Below are 21,539 nucleotides of genomic sequence, written 5' to 3' on the forward strand. Positions count from 1 at the left end.
TTTGCCTTGGAATAAGAACATGTTTCGCTTCCTGTTGAGTGTTTTCCACTTGTAAACTGAGTCCCCCGCTGCTATGGGAAAGCATGCCTTGGTTTAAGAACGCTTTGGTTTAAGAACGGACTTCCGGAACAGATTAAGTTCGTAAATCAAGGCACCACTGTATTACATCTAACTTTAGCTTCTGCTTGTCGAAGAAGAAGAAGAAGAGGAGAACTTGCCCACCTTTCACCCTAAGGTTCCAATGCAGGTAAAAACAATTAAAAGGCAATCTTAAAAGCAGTTTAAAACAACTTGCAATCACAAATGTACATCTCAGGAGTCAGGCAGGGTAAAGAGGCAGATCTTCAGCATTTGTCAAAAGTTCCATAATGAAGACGCCAGACATACCTCTGTGCGGGAGAGTTCCACATCTTAGGGGGATGCCACAGAGAAGGCCCTATTCCAGGCCACCACCCTGAGCTTCTGAGGGTGGTGGAACAACCTAGCCCTACTGATCTTAACATTTGCAAGGGGGTGGTTTTTCAGATATCCGGGACCTTAGTCATTTAGGGCTTCAAACACTAACGTGAGCACCTTGGATTGGTTCATGAAGGGAGGGACCAAAGCTCATAGGCAGAGGAGAGGGTTTGCAGGGAGTGCATTTCCTGGGACTTAAATAATAAAAAAGCATATACAAAAGGAGGAGGAACAAAAGGAACTTTTAATTATTTTAAATATTTCTTACATTCTTAGTGTAAAAGTACTACACAGTTAGACGGAAGTAGCAAAATGCACTAGGAAGTACATGCTGGTGGTTATTATTTACACATATAGGTGGCTGTACAGAGTGCAGATAATTACCAAATCACACTACAAAATAAACAAAAAAAAAGTTCTATAATTTACTTGCAACCACTTCTTAAATATATTCGACTTTGTGGTATTATTGGATACAGATTCCAAATATTAAAATACAAAACAATACCTCAAAATTATATAAAACTCTAGTAGCTGTAAATTTTTTTTATTAATTTAAATGGAATTTACAGATGTAGAAACTGCCAAGTCCTATTTGCATCTTTTACATTCCAAAGCACAGACGACCTTCTTGCAAAAAGGGACCTACAAAGAGCATCAGATAATCAGAGCAATGCCATATAAATTATGAAATACTGACATGTGCAGCAACAGTATTATGCTGCATCGTAGTTTTCAGTGGCCGACAGAAAATATTACAAGGGACTCCAGTCTTCTGTGAGAAAACAAACTAAAGCTGCCCTGAACAATGTTACAATTAAGGTAGATTTGGCAAACTGGAATAGCCCCAATCCAGCCAGGCTCAAATAAAAGTCTAACAAATGAGCAAATTGATCATTGGAAGCCTTAGCTAATACAGGTGATCACAAGTAGAAGTGAGGGGATCATTTCTGCTTCGCTTGTATAGGGAAGATGTTCTTGTCCACCTGGAGATTCAAACCTTTCCCCTACCTAGAGATTTCAGTTCTGTCTGGTAAACTCAATTTCCAACGGAGGAAATAGATCCACATATTTATTTGCCAGCACAGTTTTAGCTCCTGTCTTTAAAATGCATGATGAGCTGCACATGTGAGAGAGATCCATGTGCCCCCAAATGCACTCCCCACCTGCCCTGGACAGGATGTTCATTAAGAATTGACTCAAGCAAGTGATGTGGTAGTCACACCTTCTGGCCGAGTGTGCCAGCTTTCCTGTGCAATTCATATGAAGTCTCCCAATGGATTTGCCAAAACATGGTACATTCCAGATGTTTTGGACTCCAACGCCAAGCATCTCTGGCCATTTGCCATGCTGGCTGGAGTTGATGTTTTTTTTAAAAAAAACACACACACACTCGTACTTGACCCTGTGGTTCATCATAACTGGGAAGATTTAAATGCCTGAATGCGGCTCATGCTGTGGCATATTCCTGTTCCAAACAACACAAATAACACCACAGAGGGTCCAAGAAGTGCATTTTGTGTTGATGTGTTGTTAGTTCCTTTAAGAGGCCCGACACAGCCTTTATTTTATGTGGCCAGATTGCAAATATGTGATATAAAAGCAAGGAGCAACCTTGCAATCCCCTTGATTTTTGATAAATAACACCTGCTTGCTCAATGGCTCTATGTTTATCCAGTGAGCTCACTAGTTTATCCATCACAACTCACCTCATAGAGACTCTATACAGAGCAGGTCTAAATCAAATGTGCGGCAGCAGAAGCAGGGAGTCAAACTATGGTGCTCATTTTTAGCAGCAGAAAGAGTTCTTTGTTGCTTCCTTTTATTATCGCCACGACTAGTGAAAGTCCTTTCCTCAAGGGGATGGCACAACAAACACAATTAAAGGTGAAGAGGAGCATTGTGGGTGAATGGAAAAGTAGTTGTAGTCAGGGTTACTTGAAACACGCCCCCTGGCCATAGTGTACTACGAAAGTGATTTACACAAATGAATCTGTGGAGAATAAGAAGAAGAGTTTGGATTTGATATCCCGCTTTATCACTACCCTAAGGGGTCTCAAAGCGGCTAACAATACCTTTTTCCCTTCCTCCCCCACAACAAACACTCTGTGAGGTGAGTGGGGCTGAGAGACTTCAGAGAAGTGTGACTAGCCCAAGGTCACCCAGCAGCTGCATGTGGAGGAACGGAGACGCGAACCCGGTTCCCCAGATTATGAGTCCACCGCTCTTAACCTCTACACCACACTGGCTCTCTGGAATGGAATAAGACATGAATGTACAGTCCAAGCAGCATTGGACATAAGGAGAACCTCAAAGGCCCATTTTATCCAAGAGGACAAGAGTGCAATGGCTCCTGAACGCCTGAATTTTGGGCAAGTTGGGACCATTTAATACTGCACCACATAATCTTGCAAATTGTCGCAAGAACATATGGCAGTGCATACTGCCATGTGTGAGGAAACAGGCTTCACCTGGGGAAATAATCCTTCAAATACTTCAGCATGTCAGAATGAGACAATGGCTGAGCACCACGTTTCTCCTTGTAGATTGGTGGAATATGGCAGACCATGGGGCAGCACCTCCAAACAGATCTACAGCCCTAACAGTCCCCAGTCCTCTCAACTGCATAACCGTAAGCGATGACACAGAACTATAATATTTATTTCTAAAGTCTCACATTTACTGGGAACTATTGCGAATGCAACCTAAGACCGTTCAGAGATAAACTGAAGGGGACTCTTGTGAAGGGTAATCACAATTCTGTCCTACGAGCAGAACGTGTGATGGAAGTTCATGGAACTCTATACTGAAACATCAACACACGGAATCCAAACAGTACCTCAACAGAAATGCCTTTACAACCGATCATTCTGTTTAAAAAAAGAAAACAAATTTCTGGTTGCCAGCAGCAGCAGATGACCGAAAAAGTACCATGTTCATCAAAGAAATAAAAAACTATTTCCACTAGGTTTGTTTAAGAGCTACAAAGTCACTCTTAATAGGATAGCTATGTGTTTATAGGATGGTAAGCTTTGCCAAGGAGTCCTTTTCACTAGATGTCAAAGGTTAATGAGAAGAGGGAGGAGGTAGATTATCACTTAAAGCTTGTGGCTTTACTAGGCACTTAAATATCAACCAGGGTGAACCATTAATGCCAATTGCCTGGGCAATACCCCTTCTTGGAATGCATACTGTAGTGGAGGGGTGTAAAATGAGAAGTGGTTTTGCTGCTAATTTTATTTGTTGGCTGCTTGGGGTTGTCTATTCTCAGTTACTTCCGTTGCTCCAAGACAAAACAGATCCTTCTCAGTCTACATGACCCGAGGAGCATCGCTGAGACAAGTCTTCCCCCGCCCCCCCCCCAGCCATATCATGTCTTCTGTACCAAGCGAATGGTCCACAATGCATGGCCATCGCTTGATTCCTCCACACATGATTATGGGCAGGCGAAATGTGTGATGTGACACCGCTGAAAAGCATGGTGTGCAAGCCTATACAGTCATACCTCGGGTTGAATGTGCTTCAGGTTGAGCGCTTTCGGGTTGCGCTCCACGGGAACCCGGAAGTAACGGGGCGTGTTACTTCCGGGTTTCACCGCTCGCACATACGCTCAAAATGATGTCATGTGCATTCGCGGAAGCAGCAAAACGCGACCCGCGCAGACGCACCACCACGTCTTACGTTCCATTCAGGCTGCGAACGGGGCTCCGGAACAGATCCCGTTCACATCCCGAGGTACCACTGTACATGCAAGATTTATCTGTAGCATTTTGAAAGGCTTTGACGATACTGTTAGGCCTGCAGTGGTCCATTCACACATGCAAGTCATCAGTGGAGGCTATGGTCAAACGATGAACGACCAGGTGTGAAACAGATGAGTCCCTGTGGAGATGTGTAGCCACATTTCAGTCAAAGCACCATTTATTTAAACCAGTAACTCCACCTGAGTGCTGTCTATCTGGTTGGCAGTCCTGGAAGCTCTGGTTTTTATTCCAAATGGCTTGGTGATTTTGTTTGCTGTTACTGCTCTGGGTCCCATGTAGTTTCGGACAGGATATATATAGATATATATATTTGTTCTTCTTCTATTTAGATTTTGCTATCTCTTTTTCTATTGTAATGTCTTACCATGGATTTTGAGCGGACCTCTTGTAATACTGAATTTATTAATACGGAATATATTTCGTATCGATTGGCCCAACGAAATGTTTCACTTGTTGTGAAAGTGCTGTATATACTTGTTCCGAGCATAATTTTCAGAACATATGAAATGAAGACACTCCACAAAGGTATTTGTTAAATTTGTGAGAGAAAATTATTCAAGAGCCTAAAAGCATTTCATGTGTCAATATGAGTGGTGGCAACAGAACAGATTTTATTTAAAGGCTCAAAATTACTAGTTCTCACTTGTTGCCTTGTGGACAGTGTAAATTTCAGGGTCCTGTTTGCTTTATTTGCTTTTGTTTATCCAATGGAAAAACACCACACCTTCCCCCAGTCTGAAGGACCAAAGGCAAAGGAAATATAAATAAATTAAAAAGCCATAAATTACTCCTGTAGTTGGTGTTCCAATTTAGGATTACAGCATTTCAGGGAAGACGGACTCTATAAATATAATTTATTAATAATAATTATATGGAAAAGACACAAAGTAGTGAACATACACAAACACATAATTGTATTTAAAAATGCCTCTTAAAAACGAAAAGCACGCTTTTGATTAAACTGGTGCTCCAACTAATTGCCTTTGCAGCCCTATAAATGACATGCATTGCATCTGCAAATTGTGATCTCCGCGGACTTTTATCGAAAGTTTAAATAATATAGAAAATCAAAGACTTCTCTGAAATGGCTGGGACCGATTGAGAATCAAATGCTTAGTTGCTGGGGGGTGGGGGGGTAAGGCAGAGCTTAACCCAAGCAACAACGATTTGTTTTCAGCTCCTTATTTTTTTGGTTGCTATCATTTTGTCTTAAAAATAAAATGAATTTCTGGTTGCTAGCAGCAGACGACCAAAAGAGTACCATGTTTCAAACATCCGAAAACAAACCCTCTTGACTATTTGCACCAGGTTTGTTCCGTTTATAAGGAGCTACATTGTCTGCGGCTGCAGAAGTCAAAGGAAATCTGCCACACACAGGGCTGACTGGCAGACCCCCATATCTGTGTCAGATTAAATATATATATAAAAATCACAGTGCTTATTGCTTGTTACCATGGATACCATGAAGATGCTGCTGTCTGCTAACTATTACTAGAGAAAGACAACGTAATTCTCTGGAACAAGTCCTGTTTTGCCTTCATACGTTGCTTTGAGCCATCCTGGTTCCACAGATGGATATACTATTAAGAAGAAAATAAAAAGAGAAGGTACCTCAATACTCTCTTGTGAATACATAATGACGACCGCGACGCACAACAACACACATGGCATCTAATCTGAAAGGGGAGAAGCGTTAAGTCTGTCTTGTGACACCTCAGAAGCTAACAAATTTGTCAGGCCACATTCACACATAGATACCACTTCGAACTTCCCCCAAAGAATCCTGGGAGTTGTAGTTTCTTAAGGGTTCTGAGATCCCTAATTCCCCTGACAGAGCTACAGTTCCCAGAGTGGGTTAGCAAACTTAACAACCGCTCTTCCCAGGGAACTCTGGGAATTGAGGAGGGGAATAGGGGGGTCTCTTAAACAACTCTCTGCACCCACAATTCTTTGGGGGGAAGCCATGACTGTTTAAAGTGATGCCATTGTGCTTTAACTGTATGACGCAAATGTAATCCTTTTGGCGCCATAGGACTCTCAGTTGTTTCTGTTATGACGACAACAACAGCAACAAGGGGAGAAATCTTACCATTGGAAAATAAACAACAACAACAACAACAACAACAACAACAACAACGGGAGAAGTCTTACCATTGGAAAATATGGCTCCCTGAGGGAAGGAGAGCTCATGACTGTGTTCAGCCTTGCAGGAATACATGGCTTTGGCTTGCCTGAAAAACAAACAAGCATGGTTTATGTTGCTACAGAAACAGAAACATTCACACTGCGAACGCTGCTGGTAGCAGTCAATGAAGTGGCCATTGATTGAGAGGTGCGAGACGGAAAAAAGTGGGGCACTCCGAAGAACTGTGCATGCACACGAAAGCTTATACCCAGAACAAACTTAGTCGGTCTCTAAGGTTGGACAATTTTTAGTTGGACAATTATTTATTTATTTTTATTTATTTCGACTGTGTCAGAGCAACACGGCTACCTGCCTGAATCTGTGTACACACCACACATTGAAAACAAATTTGAAGCACATCCCTGCTGTCAAAGAATCATTGGAACTGTCATTTACCCCCCAGAGAGCTGCAATTCCCAGCAACCTTAAACTACAGTTCCCAGGATTTTTTGGGTGGTGGTGGTGGAGGGAAATATGTTTTAAATGTAGGATGTGTATGCAGTTTGTACCTTTAGTGAGAGTGCTAAACAGTACTTGGGCCTAGCGGCTTGTAAAACAGCCCTGCAACCAGGTAATCTATTCAAGATGGCGGCACAGAAGGCTGGCATGCAAATTGAAGAATGAGAAAGGAAGAAGGGGGCTAGAAACTGCCATAGCAATAAAACAACAATACGATTTACGAAGAATAAAAATAAAAAGTCAATTATATAAAATACGTTTTAGGGCTTTGAATCAATAGTCAAATAGTGGCTCTTATTCTAATTGCCCCAGCTAAAAACCTTGCAACCTTTGCTGTCACCTGCTCATCTTGATCTGCCAAGAGAAAGGACACTGTGGCAGTGGCTGGGCGACCCGGAATGGACAATAAAAGAGGGGTGATGACCTCATTCCACAAGTCTTTTAAAGAGTGCAAGCCAGAAGGGCATGCACCACCGATTCTGTACTACCATCTCCACAGGGATATAAGTGCTTTTGTGTGTGGAATTTGTTGGAATCGTCCCTCAAGTACAGCCGAGGGCAAAATATTCTATCTTGCAAGAGTAAAAGTGCGTCTATATTTTAGAATTGCTATGTTATGCAGATAGGGTGCCAGAGAGTCGAAGTGGGTAGGTGGAAAATAGTCATACCATGGGCAAAGTTTCCTTATTGTGGCCAAGTTGTTCTGGCGCTTGATATCATTTAGGAGAAGTGAAAAGGCAAGGCAGGGAGGGAAAGGAGCTGGGAGGGGGGGAGCCTCAGGAGTTCACTGCTAATACGATTTAAATCCTTGATAGTGCTGGGAGTTAGCCCATTGTCTCCCAGATGGTTCCTGCATGCAGCCCAGGGAAAGCGCAGACTTCAACCAGAGCTCCTTTCCAATCAGCTCTGAATTTTCTCTCAGACACTCCATTAAGAAGAGCGACTTGGTAAGTTTCCCTGTACGTCTGGAACGCAAAATACAGCTTGGTGCTTTGTGCAAACCGTGACTTGGCATTCTGACTGCAGCCAGTTCATTTATCATCTAGCAAATGGTGTTTTTGTTATCTCTGGCTTGTTCTGCAGCCAACTGTTGCGCCTGCTCTTTCCCATCTCCCAAGCCTGTGGCCCGAAATGCGATTTGCTCCCGATTGCTAATCACCCACCTTCAACTATTAACAGCCTAAGGAGCTTTGATGTTCTGAGAAAAGATCTCACTGTGTGCATTTGTGAAGGTGAGATGCTATCTTTTTGCAGATAGCTTCATCTGATGCAGCCAGGAAGAGAGGGTGTGAAAGTAACATTGTCAGGTGGAACATGTCCTTTAGGAAGTTTCTCTTTCTCTGGAATAAGATAAGGCCTTCTAGTACACGTTAAGATGGTTATATAAAGGCACCTCTATTTTTAAGAAGCTGGTAGTTTCCTGAGTCTGGCCTTTCAACTTGTTATAGTTACATTTTGTGAGCCGAAACTTATTTTGTTTACATTTTAATTATTTTATTCCTTTTGTAAATAGCACAGTAACTATAAAGTGCGGTATAAAAATCCTTATAATAAATCAGCCGACCCACTGATGAATATTCCTAATGAAGCATAACAAGGAACAGAGAAGATTCTGTTAAGGTCAGCTATGGGGCCAGATCAACCAATACACCCCTTGGTCTATTCTATCTGTACTGATATCTTTCTAGCACCATTTAGCCCTCTCCCTTCTCAAAGGGAAGGGTTGTTTCCTTGGGAAAAAGACAGGGAGATGGCAGAAAAAGCTGTCTTGAGGACAAACCCAAATCTGAGCAGGCCTGAGTTCTGCTTCAAATGAAGGGAGGCTTTCCCAACTTTTAAATTTCTTTATTTCATAAAATTTATATGCCGCCTGATTGTAAACAAACAAACCGTCGAGCAAACTTCAAAGGGGTTTACAAAAAGAATAAACACATGAAATTATCTGTAACACCCCCGCAACTTAGAAGCTTTAAAAATATAAGCTAAAAACCACACGTCAGCATTGTACATGTCTAGATAAGTAAAGGTAAAGGGACCCTGACCGTTAGGTCCAGTCATGACCGACTCTGGGGTTGCGGCGCTCATCTCGCTTTATTGACCGAGGGAGCCGGCGTACAGCTTCCGGGTCATGTGGCCAGCATGACTAAGCCGCTTCTGGCGAATGCAGTTTACCTTCCTGCCGGAGCAGTACCTATTTATCTACTTGCACTTCGACGTGCTTTCGAACTTCTAGGTTGGCAGGAGCAGGGACAGAGCAACGGGAGCTCACCCCGTCACGGGGATTCGAACCACCGACCTTCTGATCAGCAAGTCCTAGGCTCTGTGGTTTAACCCTCAGCACCACCCGCGTCCCATACATGTCTGGATAGGCTAGCCTAAACCAAAAGCAGGCTCTGAAAAGAGAACAGGGAAGGCTTGGCAGGGGGTTGGACTCGATGGCCCTTGTGGTCTCTTCCAACTCTATGATTCTATGATTCTATGATTCTAAGGCACCTGTCCAATGTCAATAGGCGGGGAGTTCCCAAGGTGTGGGCACTGTCACACTAAAAAAAATCCAAGTTCTTTTTACTCTGAATTCTTAGATTTGGGGTGTTGTTTTTTTTATTAAAAAAAAGTTTTGGGCCTTCATGATTGCATGGTGGAAATGAGACCATGATAATAAAACCATGTATATATACGGAAAACGGAAGAAGGAATTGTGAAGTGTGGCTTACCTTCCTGAGGGAGTCTGCTTAAGTGAGCCTCCACTTTCAAACAGCTGGGCCTTCGCTGCTACCCTGGAACATACAAAATCATTTCTGGTTTACACACGCTCTTCAGAACCCGAGGACCCAAATGCCTGCAGGCAAACATGCGCCACAACCCTCTGGGTTGACTTACACAGATCCCGGTCTCTGGTAGCCGTTACTTGACGCCGTATCGAGTCGCAGTCTCCTGCACATTTTTGGAGGCAGGTCTGGGTTTGCTGGGGCCTTGGGCGTCTCTTTGGCGTCCAGAGAAGTTAAGCTCTGTACCGAACCGCTGCAGCTTTTGTTACCTGAGTAAAACAGCGTCACACAAAATGATCTCAAGCAGATTAAAAAAAACCCATTATTGAGCACCTGGCGAGAAAACAAGAGGCTTGAGGACCCGTTTTGCCACCACCTCACTGCAAGACCATGAGGAGCTGGGCAATTGGCATTAGAATCATAGAATTGTAGAGTTGGAAGGAAAACCAAGTCATCTAGTCCAAACTCCTGAAACGCAAGAATCTTTTGCGCGACATGGGGCTTGAACCCCATGACCCTAAGATTAAGAGGCTTGTGCTCTACTGTCTGTTTCGCTCAGGGTGGTACTTGACCTCCCCATTGGTTTGTTCCAATTGCCTGTTTACCGCATGCAGTGGAGAGAGCAAGCTGAGAGGCAGCTGTAGCGGAAAGCTCAGTGGCAGAGCATCTCCCCTGCGTGTAAAAGGTAAAGGTAAAGGGACCCCTGACCAATAGGTCCAGTCATGGCCGACTCTGGGGTTGCGGCGCTCATCTCGCTTTACTGGCCGAGGGAGCCGGCGTACAGCTTCTGGGTCATGTGGCCAGCATGACTAAGCCACTTCTAGCGAACCAGAGCAGTGCATGGAAACGCTGTTTACCTTCCCGCCGGAGCGGTACCTATTTAACTACTTGCACTTTGACGTGCTTTCAAACTGCTAGGTTGGCAGGAGCAGGGACCGAGCAACGGGAGCTCAACCTGTTGCGGGGTTTCGAACCGCCAACCTTCTGATCGGCAAATCCTAGGCTCTGTGGTTTATATCCCAAATTCAATCCCTGGCAGGGCTGAGACTCCTGCCTGAAACCCTGCAGAGCTGCTGCCAGTCCGTGTTGACAATGCAGAGCTAGATGGGCCAATGGTCTGATTTGGTATGAGGCTCCTATGGTAATGAAAGGATTGACCTTCCTCTTGCTTCTACCTTGCACAAAAGTACATTAAAAATCTACCTCCCTGGACTTTGCGGCAGAGACCATGCCTCTGCAATTTGCCCTTGCTGCATATGCACCATGTATTGCTAATGCTGAATGAGATGTTTGCCAGAGGAAACTTCCTGCAGTATACAGAAACAAGCCTACACTATAACGAAGCAGCCTGATTTTTATCACTGGATGAGATGAGAGATAGGCTCTGTAATGTAATCACTGGAAATGATAAAGATGTCTCTCAAGACAATGTGTTTGCCAAAGTTTCCAGGACCGGTTAGCTTAAAATCCAGACATGACACATAAATGGTGAAGAAACTACTGACACCCCAGGTTTTGGTGACCTGGAATTTTCTGTTTGACTAAGCTTTGGTGGGATATTTTTTTTTTTTGCCTTTTTTCTAATTATCTAAACTTACAGCAACGGATATATAATCATTATAGCCAACATCAATTTAGATATATTATAAACATGGAAGTTTAACACAGAAACGCGCAATTATTGCAAACAACATTGTGATGATTTGTTCTTCAACGATTCTGTCCTTATGAGGAATTTTCAAAACATGCCTAACTTTTGGCCCAAATAGCTGCAAACACCCTTTATTTATTTAACTTTTCATGACTTTATTTATTTAACTTTTTATTGGTGCTCTGCCAGATTTGTCTAGTCAGCCAAAATTCAGTGGAGAAAAACATCCTTACAGGCTGTTTTTTGTTGTTGTTTTTTTAAAAAGGAGCACCACCAGTTTCATTTTATATTCTTCATTTTTTTTTGCACATAATGTTAAATATACCAGGTGGTATTCAACTAAAGCAGTGCAAGGATTTTCGCTTTTGCAATGGGACTTCTCCCCCACTCCCTGTCCCCCCCTCAAATGTGATCCAGAGGGTTGGGGGGGGAACCCCCAGAACAGATGGAAGTAGCAGGAGGGGAGAAGAGAGAATGCTCTGCCACTCAAGTACAAATCCTTACAGTGACCGAAGCTTCACGCAAATCTTCCTTATTAACTCTAAGCCAACACACAACACACAGGGCTCACCTTCGGCAGAAGGGATGGACCGGATGGAGGAAGCCGCTGACCTTTTCAATCCGGAGAGGCTATATAGTCCTTTTTTGGTCAGGTCTGTTGGTGGAGTCATGGTCTCTGGAACGGTGACAGAAGTGACACTATGGCAGTCAGACTCCATGTCTGTTTTTGCTGTGTCCTCCTTTGAGGAAGATTCAGGACTCGGCGTCCAAAGGCCTGAATTTTTCTGCCCGTTGGAGGATGGGGACGAAGCAATCCATGGAACTCCTCCGGCTTTATCCCTGGGCTGAGAAGATGGAGGTTTCGTGGTGCTGTTTTGTTCTGATGAGTGAGATGAAAGGGATTCTATGCTGCCCATCGGGGTGCTGTCTGGGCTGCTACTGTAGGAATCAGCTGTAAAGGGGGAAAGGTTGGGGAGGTGGAAGAATAGATGATGTTTACCAGGGTGCAATTTTGCTTTCTTGTGGGCAGGAGGGCAACACTACTTGCTCATTAGCATCCAAGCATGGTCTAAATCAGGGGTGAGCAATCTGTGGCCCCTCCAAATGTTGGGACTCCAACCTCATCAGCCCCAACCAAGTCAGTCAACAATCATGGATTATGGGTTCTGAAGTCCAATGACAAATGAAGGACCACAGGATGCCCAACCTTAGCCTAAATGGAGAGTGCCAGTCTTCACCAGGACTTGAGTTTTTCTAATAGTTCTATACCTTGTAAATGGGTAAAATTGATGGTAACTGCAACCAGACAGGTTATAGCGAGTAATTGGAAAAATGCAGAGGAGTTAGGGGTGAACCAATGGAGGAAAAAACTGAATAATATTATAATTTTAGAATATCTAACTGTGAAGATACACAGAATGAAAGGGTTTAAGTGAGAAAAAGGAGGATTGGTTTGAGAAGATATTGAATTATTTGGGTAGGTTTGAACAATTTGGGGCAATTAAAATGTTAAAAGTTAAATAAACCTTATGGATGGAGGAGTCTTAACATATATAAAATTGTACATATGGTTGTTTTGAATGTGTTATTATTGATTATGTGTACCCAATGTATCAGCCGCCGGGGGGTGGGGGGCGGCGTTTCACTGTTTGTGTTTTGGTGGTTGGTAAAAAATAAAAATATTAAATATTTTTTAAAAAGTTCTATTCCTTGGCACAAAATCGAGCATAATTTGGTATTGGCTACAGAGAATCTGGCTTTAATTTAAAGAGGTAAAAGAGCTCTTCTTGTTATGATGATGGGTTTTAAATGCATGGGCCATACTGGGCGAAGCCTCCGAAGTCAGAGGAAGACTTAGTGGGGCTCCCCCACTGGTCAGGAGGTAGAACTTCAGCATTCTGATCAAGCTTAGTAACCCTTTGTGATTAGTGGAAGCAGAATTTGCCCACTAAGAAAACACAGTTTGCAGATGCCAGGCTTTCCTCGAGCAGAATTTGGATGACATTAGGAGCTAAAACTATCCTTATAGCCTTCCAGACATAGAAGTGCGATAAGCCCTGATCTCAATCCACCAGCAATGAATGCAATGCCACCGTTGGGCAATAAACACTTGCAGTTCCTCTGCCAGGCATGCAGAAATCGTTCCATCAACACCTCTAAAATGCACAGTGACACCACTTCATAAATCTACTCCATTAACACCCAGCCTTTCTTCCATCCTGGAGCTCAAGGCAGGATACATGAGCTCCCACACAGTCTTTCGCTCAGGCAATGACCCTGACCAGACCAGTTTATTTTGAGCAGGGATGTTGCACCCTTTTGCTCTGAAGACTGTGCTCTGCAACCAGTCATGCATCTCCCTGCTGATGGGATGGCACAGAATAGGAACCTGTTTCCTTGGTGGATTTCACTGGTGCAGAGGGCAAACGAATGCGGATAACCCGTCTTTCGAACTAAACAAATTCCACTCTGCCTTAGCACATCAAGATGGTCTTGCTTGGGCCAGGGTGGGGTGGGGCAGGGTGCGGAATAGCGAAACGAAACAAACAGGAAAAGCTCGGAACCTTTCAGGGGATAATGCAAGATTTGCCTCTGCGCGCGCACACACACACACACAGCTCTGTAGAGCAGCACACCTTTATGTTCAGAGCAAAACAACTGCTACCATCCATTAACTGCCAACTTCAGTAAGTGAGAATGTGCTAGTGGAGTAAGATGCACTTACTGTCTGGGTCTGCCAGGCAGGGGGTATATCGTCCTTTTGGTTTGCGAGTGCCTGTAGAAAGGCAGATTGCTCTCGTCCTTCTTGAGCCCGATCGGGATTGAGGCTGCGGAAGAGGGATGTTGGGGTCTGGGGCTGTGTGGAATATCTGTCAGTTAAAAGCAAGGATAACTCAGAATCTTTCAGGAGCAGCTATATTTCATTTAGGGTCAAGAGACAACGGCCAGCCAAATGCTGTGATTTTCCAGTAACAACAACAACAACAACAACAATAATATAGTAGTAGTGATGAATTATTATTATTATTATTATTATTATTATTATTATTATTATTATTATTATTATTATTATTATTTACTACTACTACTTATTACTACTACTATTTATTATTACTACTACTACTACTATATTACTACTACTACTATACTACTACTACTACTACTACTACTACTACAACTCATACACCACCCTTCATCCAAAGAGCACAGGGAGGTTTACAACATAAAAACACAAAATACATAATATCAAAAAGGCAACCCCCCTTGACACATTTAAACGGTAACAGACTGTTTAACCAGTCAAAGTCTGGTAGAAGAGGAATGTTTTCGCCTGACACCAAAAGACTCATAATGAAGACACCAGGCGAGCCTCCCTGGGGAGAGGATTCCACAAACGGGGTGCCACCACAGAAAAGGCCTGTTCTTGTGCTGCCATCCTCCGGACCTCAGAAGATGATTGCAGGCTCTACCACAAACATAAGCATCAAGGAAGAAGAAGCTGCTCTTCCCATTATCAAATATGAATGGGATGTACGTTAGGCTATGGAACAGCAAATGTGAGGTTCAAGGTTATATGGCGTTTCTGCTTTTGGGTTTATTTATTTTTTAAGCGTGTGCCTTTCAATAGGTTTTACAAGATTCCAGTGTTCTACCTTTTCGTAATGCTCGATAAGAATCTCAACCACAATATTCTGAAACTTGATGTTCATCATTGCCGCCACCGTTTCCTCCTGGGCTCTCATCAGTGTGGGGCCAAAGATAACTCCAAGGTTAGAGATGGTCATGAGATTTTGCTGACTATGTAGTGATACCCTGAAAACAAAACAATTAAAAAAAGGAGGAAGTTAATCATCACCCACTAACTTCCTGTTCAAAGAAGAGGTGCAGGGTTATTATTCATTCTTACTATCAGGCTTATAATTTTGACATGGTAATACACCTCAGAATGACGTAAATGTTTCCCCTCATGGAAAAGGAAGCTGACTGGAAGGAGTCCAAAAATATTTTTACTGGTTGTGCCCTGCATATTTTAAGAAAGGCTGCAAGTTTCAATGCATTTCTGCAACCAACTCGTGCTATATCTGAAGGCAACCCTGTTTAGGGAAGTTTTCAATGTTTGATGTTTTATCGTGTTTTTAATTTATATTCTGTTGGGAGCCGCCCAGAGTGGCTGGGGAAACGCAGCCAGATGGGTGGGGGATAAATAATAAATTATTATTATTAATTATTACAATAACAAACATTATTTCTCTTGAATTTAAAAGCAAGTCACTTCAATTATGAACTTTTTTCCTAACTGAGGCAGAAACCAAGCAAGATGCATTTTTCATTTGCTCTCAGCTTTTCTTTCCTTCTTTTCTAGAAAGGGCCACAAACAAATGAAGCTGACAATGTGTAGCAGAAACCAAAGTACACCAATCTGAATCTTTCTGCAAAAGCTACTGGAGCTAAAAGCCTCGTGCCATAGACTGGGTTGGTTCATTCAAACCACTTTATTATAAATATATCCTTTAAAAACCACTTTTTGCATTGTGCTCCCCACACAGCATCTCCTAGGACCTATGCACACTCGGCTTTCAGAAACCTACACAACTCATTATGTTTTAGGGCGCATGAATGGGACTCCCTGCCCTGCAAGCCACTCTGACTTCTCATTTCCCTCACATAAGTTGGATTCTGTGTGACAAAGTACTTCCTTTTGTCTGTTCTAAATCTCCCAACATTCAGACTCGTCCGTTTCCAGGGAGTTGTTCCAGCACCCTGGTCATTTTGACTTCCCTCCGCTGAGGGTCTTCTGCTGGTTCCCTCACTGTGAGAAGTGAAGTTACAGGGAACCAGGCCTAGAGGGCCTTCTCGGTAGTGGCACCCGCCCTGTGGAACGCCCCGGCCCCTTCAGATGCCAAGGGGATAAAGAACTACACAAGTTTTAGAAGACACCTGAAGGCAGCCCTATGTTGGGATGTTTTTAATGTCTGATGTATTATTATGTTTTTATATATGCTGTAATAAGCCACCCAGAGTGGCTGGGGAAACCCAGTCAGATGGGTGGGGTATGAATAATAAAATTTAAAGGTTACTCAGGACCACATAGCAGCTTAGCCAATTTCAGTAAGGCCTTTACTCCCCAAAATGCACCACCAGAGTGTGTTGCAGTACACATTTCATTCCAAGAGCAGGGTTGACTTGGGGGATGATTCCATCAGCAGACGGCAACAGTAATCTACTGTCTGGGCCATGAAGGTTTCTTGAAAAATGTACATGGAGAGCAAATTTGGTGCGCATCACTTTAAAAGAACTCCCAACGACGCAAAGGTTAGAGATGATCTATGGTTAGGAACACCTAGTCGGTTTTTAAAGCTACGCAGGTTCTCGTTTCATTATGTAGCGAGGCAGACATATTGGTGAACGGACCATGCCATTCAACAGACATTAACAATCCTACCTGTACATAAATCAGACCATTTTCATTCCAGATTGCAGGGTTCAAGGCTTCATTTAGAATGAAGCCTGTGAAAATGTTGCTTGTTTATTTGGATAAGCGATGAGCAGGATGAACCACGGGCTATGGGTGCTCATCATAAATCCTTCACTCAGCAGAATCACTCAGGAGTTTTCTAGGGATTGCTACAGAAAGGTGCCATTTAGCCTGTGACGCGGGTGGCGCTGTGGGTTAAACCACAGAGCCTAGGACTTGCCAATCAGAAGGTCGGCAGTTCAAATCCCCGCGACGGGGTGAGCTCCCGTTGCTCGGTCCCTGCTCCTGCCAACCTAGCAGTTCGAAAGCACGTCAAAGTGCAAGTAGATAAATAGGTACCGCTCCAGCAGGATGGTAAACAGCGTTTCCATGCGCTGCTCTCGTTTGCCAGAAGTGGCTTAGTCCTGCTGGCCACATGACCCGGAAGCTGTATGCCGGCTCCCTTGGCCAATAGAGCTAGATGAGCGCCACAACCCTAGAGTCAGTCACGACTGGACCTAATGGTCAGGGGTCCCTTTACCTTTACATGCTGAAAGGAACAGGGACCTACTGTAATGTCTGCATATGCGTGGCAAGATTTAGACCCCAATGTAGAAGGTCCTGGGATGGAGTGTTCGCGGGATACACCTGCAGCCCTTGTGTTTTTATGAAGTGGTTCTGTAATGGTTCTAGGGGTTGCTCGTGCGTAAGTTGCCGCCACTCCTGGCTAGGTTACCTGGTTAAACCCTTTCTGTCTGGAAAGCCTCTAGCTTCGTGGCTGTCTCAGTCGCTGGCAGAATCCGTCAGTGGGCGTTTCTTGAACTTCTTCCAGCAAAGAAGTTCTTTGACGCCAAGTCTCCTCCTACTCTCCCTGCGCGGAAGTCTTCTGCGCAGGGAGGGTGTGGGCAGCGGAGTACCCGTACTCTCTCCGCTGGTCTCAGGCGAGGAGTCTTGGAGCCTCCTCTCCGATTCCCCCATCTGCCCCCCTTCTCCACTGGTGTTACGCTGATTTCCTTCCCCAGCAGATGGGCTGCCTCTCTCGCTACTGGGACCCTCTCCGGCATCCCTCTGGAGCCTTCCCTCCGCCTCTAGATCCAATGGCAGTTCCCTGACAGGTTCTCTGCTAAACAGGGAAGGAATAGTGGAAACACGTACCAAAACAGGGCCAACTAGATTAGGTCAATTTCACATTGGGTCATTCCAAGTCAAGTGATCCAATTATTTTTACCTTACCATTATATATCTATTGCTTACAGTATCAGTTTCCTAACAGTAGTATAAGAAAAGGTCCCAGATCTCAGTTTTTAATTTTTTTATCTCCTCTCGTTTTTGAGGGTTTGAAATTTTAAAAAAATAAATAAATGACAATTTTGGCCTTGCTGGACTAAACAAAAACCTTTAAAACTCAGCCCAGAATTGATATATTTTAAAACTGAAAATACTAATTTCTTCAGAACATCATGGGCTTTAATATGATATGGCACTTGATCAACTTAGTTCAATTTTTTAAGTTAAATTACAAAGTTTAAAAATTAAAAAAGTGATTAAAAATCCCCCCCAAACCCTGTATTGATTGTTTCCTATTTCTAAGAGCTTTTTGTGTAGCCCGGCAAGGCCAAAATTGTCATTTTTTTGGAATTATTAAAAACCTCATAACTCAAAAACGGGAGGAGATAAAAATATAAAACTTTAGATTTAAACTTTGTTTTGATTGTTCAGCAAGAATACAAAGAAAGTTGGATGACATCAGGTAAAAAAAAAAATCATTAAAAATTGGATTGCTTGATATGGAATGAACCCATTGTGGCACTCCTTGGCTCTCATATATCTGGAGAGTGAGTTTTTGCACCATGTTCTCATGCTGCTTCTAGACCCAGCTTTGCTTTTGGAGACTGAGGAAGACAATAAGAACAGCCTTGTTGCATCAGGCCTGTGACCCATCTGGTCCAGCATCTTGTTGCCATGGCGCCCAAATAGATGCCTGCAGGAAGAACGCAAGCAGGACTCTTCCCACCAGAAATTCCTAGCAACTGTCATCCTGAGGCCTACTGCTTCTGATGGTGGAGGTGGACCATGGTCAACATGGTTGGCACTGAAGTGTAAAAGGGAGGGAGCCTTTCCAGTTATGTGGCAAGTTATTCACTACGGAGAGTTACAGGAGGAACCCGACAAAGGTTGCCAATTTTGCCAGCAGCCCCGAGTTCGGTAAAGTATTCGGTTTCAAATTTAGCAGCTCAATTCTGCAGAACTCTGTATTTCTGAACTAGAATCATAGAATCATAGAATCATAGAATCATAGAGTTGAAAGAGACCACAAGGGCCATCGAGTCCAACCCCCTGCCAAGCAGGAAACACCATCAGAGCACTCCTGACATATGGTTGTCAAGCCTCTGCTTAAAGACCTCCAAAGTAGGAGACTCCACCACACTCCTTGGCAGCAAATTCCACTGTCGAACAGCTCTTACTGTCAGGAAGTTCTTCCTAATGTTTAGGTGGAATCTTCTTTCTTGTAGTTTGGATCCATTGCTCCGTGTCCGCTTCTCTGGAGCAGCAGAAAACAACCTTTCTCCCTCCTCTATGTGACATCCTTTTATATATTTGAACATGGCTATCATATCACCCCTTAACCTCCTCTTCTCCAGGCTAAACATGCCCAGCTCCCTTAGCCGTTCCTCATAAGGCATCGTTTCCAGGCCTTTGACCATTTTGGTTGCCCTCCTCTGGACACGTTCCAGTTTGTCAGTGTCCTTCTTGAATTGTGGTGCCCAGAACTGGACACAGTACTCCAGGTGTGGTCTGACCAGAGCAGAATACAGTGGCACTATTACTTCCCTTGATCTAGATGCTATACTCCTATTGATGCAGCCCAGAATTGCATTGGCTTTTTTAGCTGCCGCGTCACACTGTTGGCTCATGTCAAGTTTGTGGTCAACCAAGACTCCTAGATCCTTTTCACATGTACTGCTCTCAAGCCAGGTGTCACCCATCTTGTATTTGTGCCTCTCATTTTTTTTGCCCAAGTGCAATACTTTACATTTCTCCCTGTTAAAATTCATTTTGTTTGTTTTTGCCCAGTTCTCTAATCTGTCAAGGTCGTTTTGAAGTGTGATCCTGTCCTCTGGGGTGTTAGCCACCCCTCCCAGTTTGGTGTCATCTGCAAATTTGATCAGGATGCCCTTGAGTCCATCATCCAAGTCGTTGATAAAGATGTTAAATAAGACCGGGCCCAAGACAGAACCCTGTGGCACCCCACTAGTCACTCTTCTCCAGGATGAAGAGGAACCATTGATGAGCACCCTTTGGGTTCGGTCAGTCAGCCAGTTACAAATCCACTGAGTGGTAGCAGAGTCAAGACCGCATTTTACCAGCTTCTTTACAAGAATATCATGGGGCACCTTGTCAAATGCCTTACTGAAATCAAGGTAGGCTATATCCACTGAGTTCCCTTCATCTACCAGGCTTGTAATTCTGTCAAAAAATGAGATCAGGTTAGTCTGACATGACTTATTTTTCAGAAATCCATGCTGACTATTGGTGATCACAGCATTCCTTTCTAGGTGCTCACAGACTGTTTGCTTAATGATCTGCTCCAGAATCTTCCCTGGTATTGATGTCAGACTGACTGGGCGATAATTATTTGGGTCCTCTCTTTTCCCCTTTTTGAAAATAGGGACAACATTTGCCCTCCTCCAGTCTGCCGGGACTTCGCCTGTTCTCCAGGATTTCTCGAAGATGACTGCCAGTGGTTCTGAGATCACATCTGCCAGTTCTTTTAATACTCTTGGATGCAGTTCATCTGGCCCTGGAGACTTGAATACATCTAAACTAGCCAAATATTCTTGTACTGTCTCCTTAGTTATTCTGGGCTGTGTTTCCTTTGCTGAATCATTTGCTCCAAATTCTTCAGGTCGGGCATTGTTTTCTTTATCGGAGAAGACTGAGGCAAAGAAGGCATTGAGGAGTTCAGCCCTTTCTGTGTCCCCTGTTTGCATTTCACCATCTTCTCCTCTGAGTGACCCCACTGTTTCTTTGTTCTTCCTTTTGCTACGAACATACCCATAAAAGCCTTTTTTGTTGCTTTTAACCTCTCTAGCAAGCCTGAGTTCATTCTGTGCTTTAGCTTTTCTGACTTTGTGTCTACACGTGCTGGCTATTTGTTTGAATTCCTCTTTGGTGGTTTTCCCCCTTTTCCATTTTTTGTACACATCCTTTTTTAATCTTAATTCAGTTAAAAGTTCTTTAGATAGCCACCCTGGCTTCTTTAGGCACCTTCCATGTTTCCGTCTCATTGGTATTGCCTGACGTTGTGCTTTTACTATCTCCCTCTTAACAAACTCCCAGCCATCATGAACTCCCTTTCCTTTTAGTATTGCTGTCCATGGGATCTCACCCAGCACTTCCCTAAGTTTTATGAAGTCGGCTTTCTTAAAGTCAAGAAATTGAGTCCTAGTATGCTTGGCTGCTCCTTTCCGCTGTATAGTAAACTTCAGAAGAGCATGATCACTCGCGCCTAATGATCCTTCCACTTCTACCCCACTAACCAGGTCATCAACATTGGTTAGGACCAGATCTAAAATGGCTGTTCCTCTTGTTGCTTCTCCCACTTTCTGGACAATGAAGTTGTCTGCAAGGCCAGTGAGGAATCTGTTTGACCTTATGCTCTTGGCTGAGTTTGACGTCCAACAAATATCCGGGTAATTGAAGTCCCCCATTACTACTATCTCCCTTCCTTTTGCATGCTTGGCCATCTGTTCCAGGAAGGCATCATCTATGTCCTCCGTTTGGCTTGGGGATCTATAGT

General features: G+C 43.6%; 1 protein-coding gene and 1 long non-coding RNA gene across 2 annotated transcripts in view; one reads left to right on the forward strand and one right to left on the reverse strand.

Annotated features, from left to right (window-relative positions):
* Positions 1 to 682: 682 nt before the first annotated feature.
* ARHGAP42 (Rho GTPase activating protein 42) overlaps positions 683 to 21,539 on the reverse strand; it is a 182,869-nt gene continuing 162,012 nt past the window's right edge. Inside the window, exons 18-24 of the mRNA XM_081197641.1 lie at positions 14,937 to 15,096; positions 14,009 to 14,153; positions 11,855 to 12,235; positions 9,745 to 9,901; positions 9,579 to 9,641; positions 6,372 to 6,451; positions 683 to 5,800 (exon numbers count right to left, since the gene is read on the reverse strand). Coding sequence (XP_081053767.1) covers positions 5,712 to 5,800; positions 6,372 to 6,451; positions 9,579 to 9,641; positions 9,745 to 9,901; positions 11,855 to 12,235; positions 14,009 to 14,153; positions 14,937 to 15,096 — 1,075 coding nt within the window. The 3' untranslated portion in view covers positions 683 to 5,711. The remainder of the gene's footprint in view (positions 5,801 to 6,371; positions 6,452 to 9,578; positions 9,642 to 9,744; positions 9,902 to 11,854; positions 12,236 to 14,008; positions 14,154 to 14,936; positions 15,097 to 21,539) is intronic.
* Positions 6,462 to 18,998, forward strand: LOC308588990. Its single transcript, XR_014009001.1, has 3 exons — positions 6,462 to 7,811; positions 15,647 to 17,413; positions 17,854 to 18,998. It is a non-coding gene; the product is annotated as an uncharacterized lncRNA (long non-coding RNA).

Source organism: Podarcis bocagei (assembly GCF_964188305.1).
Source record: "Podarcis bocagei genome assembly, chromosome: 6".
Lineage (NCBI taxonomy): Eukaryota > Metazoa > Chordata > Lepidosauria > Squamata > Lacertidae > Podarcis > Podarcis bocagei.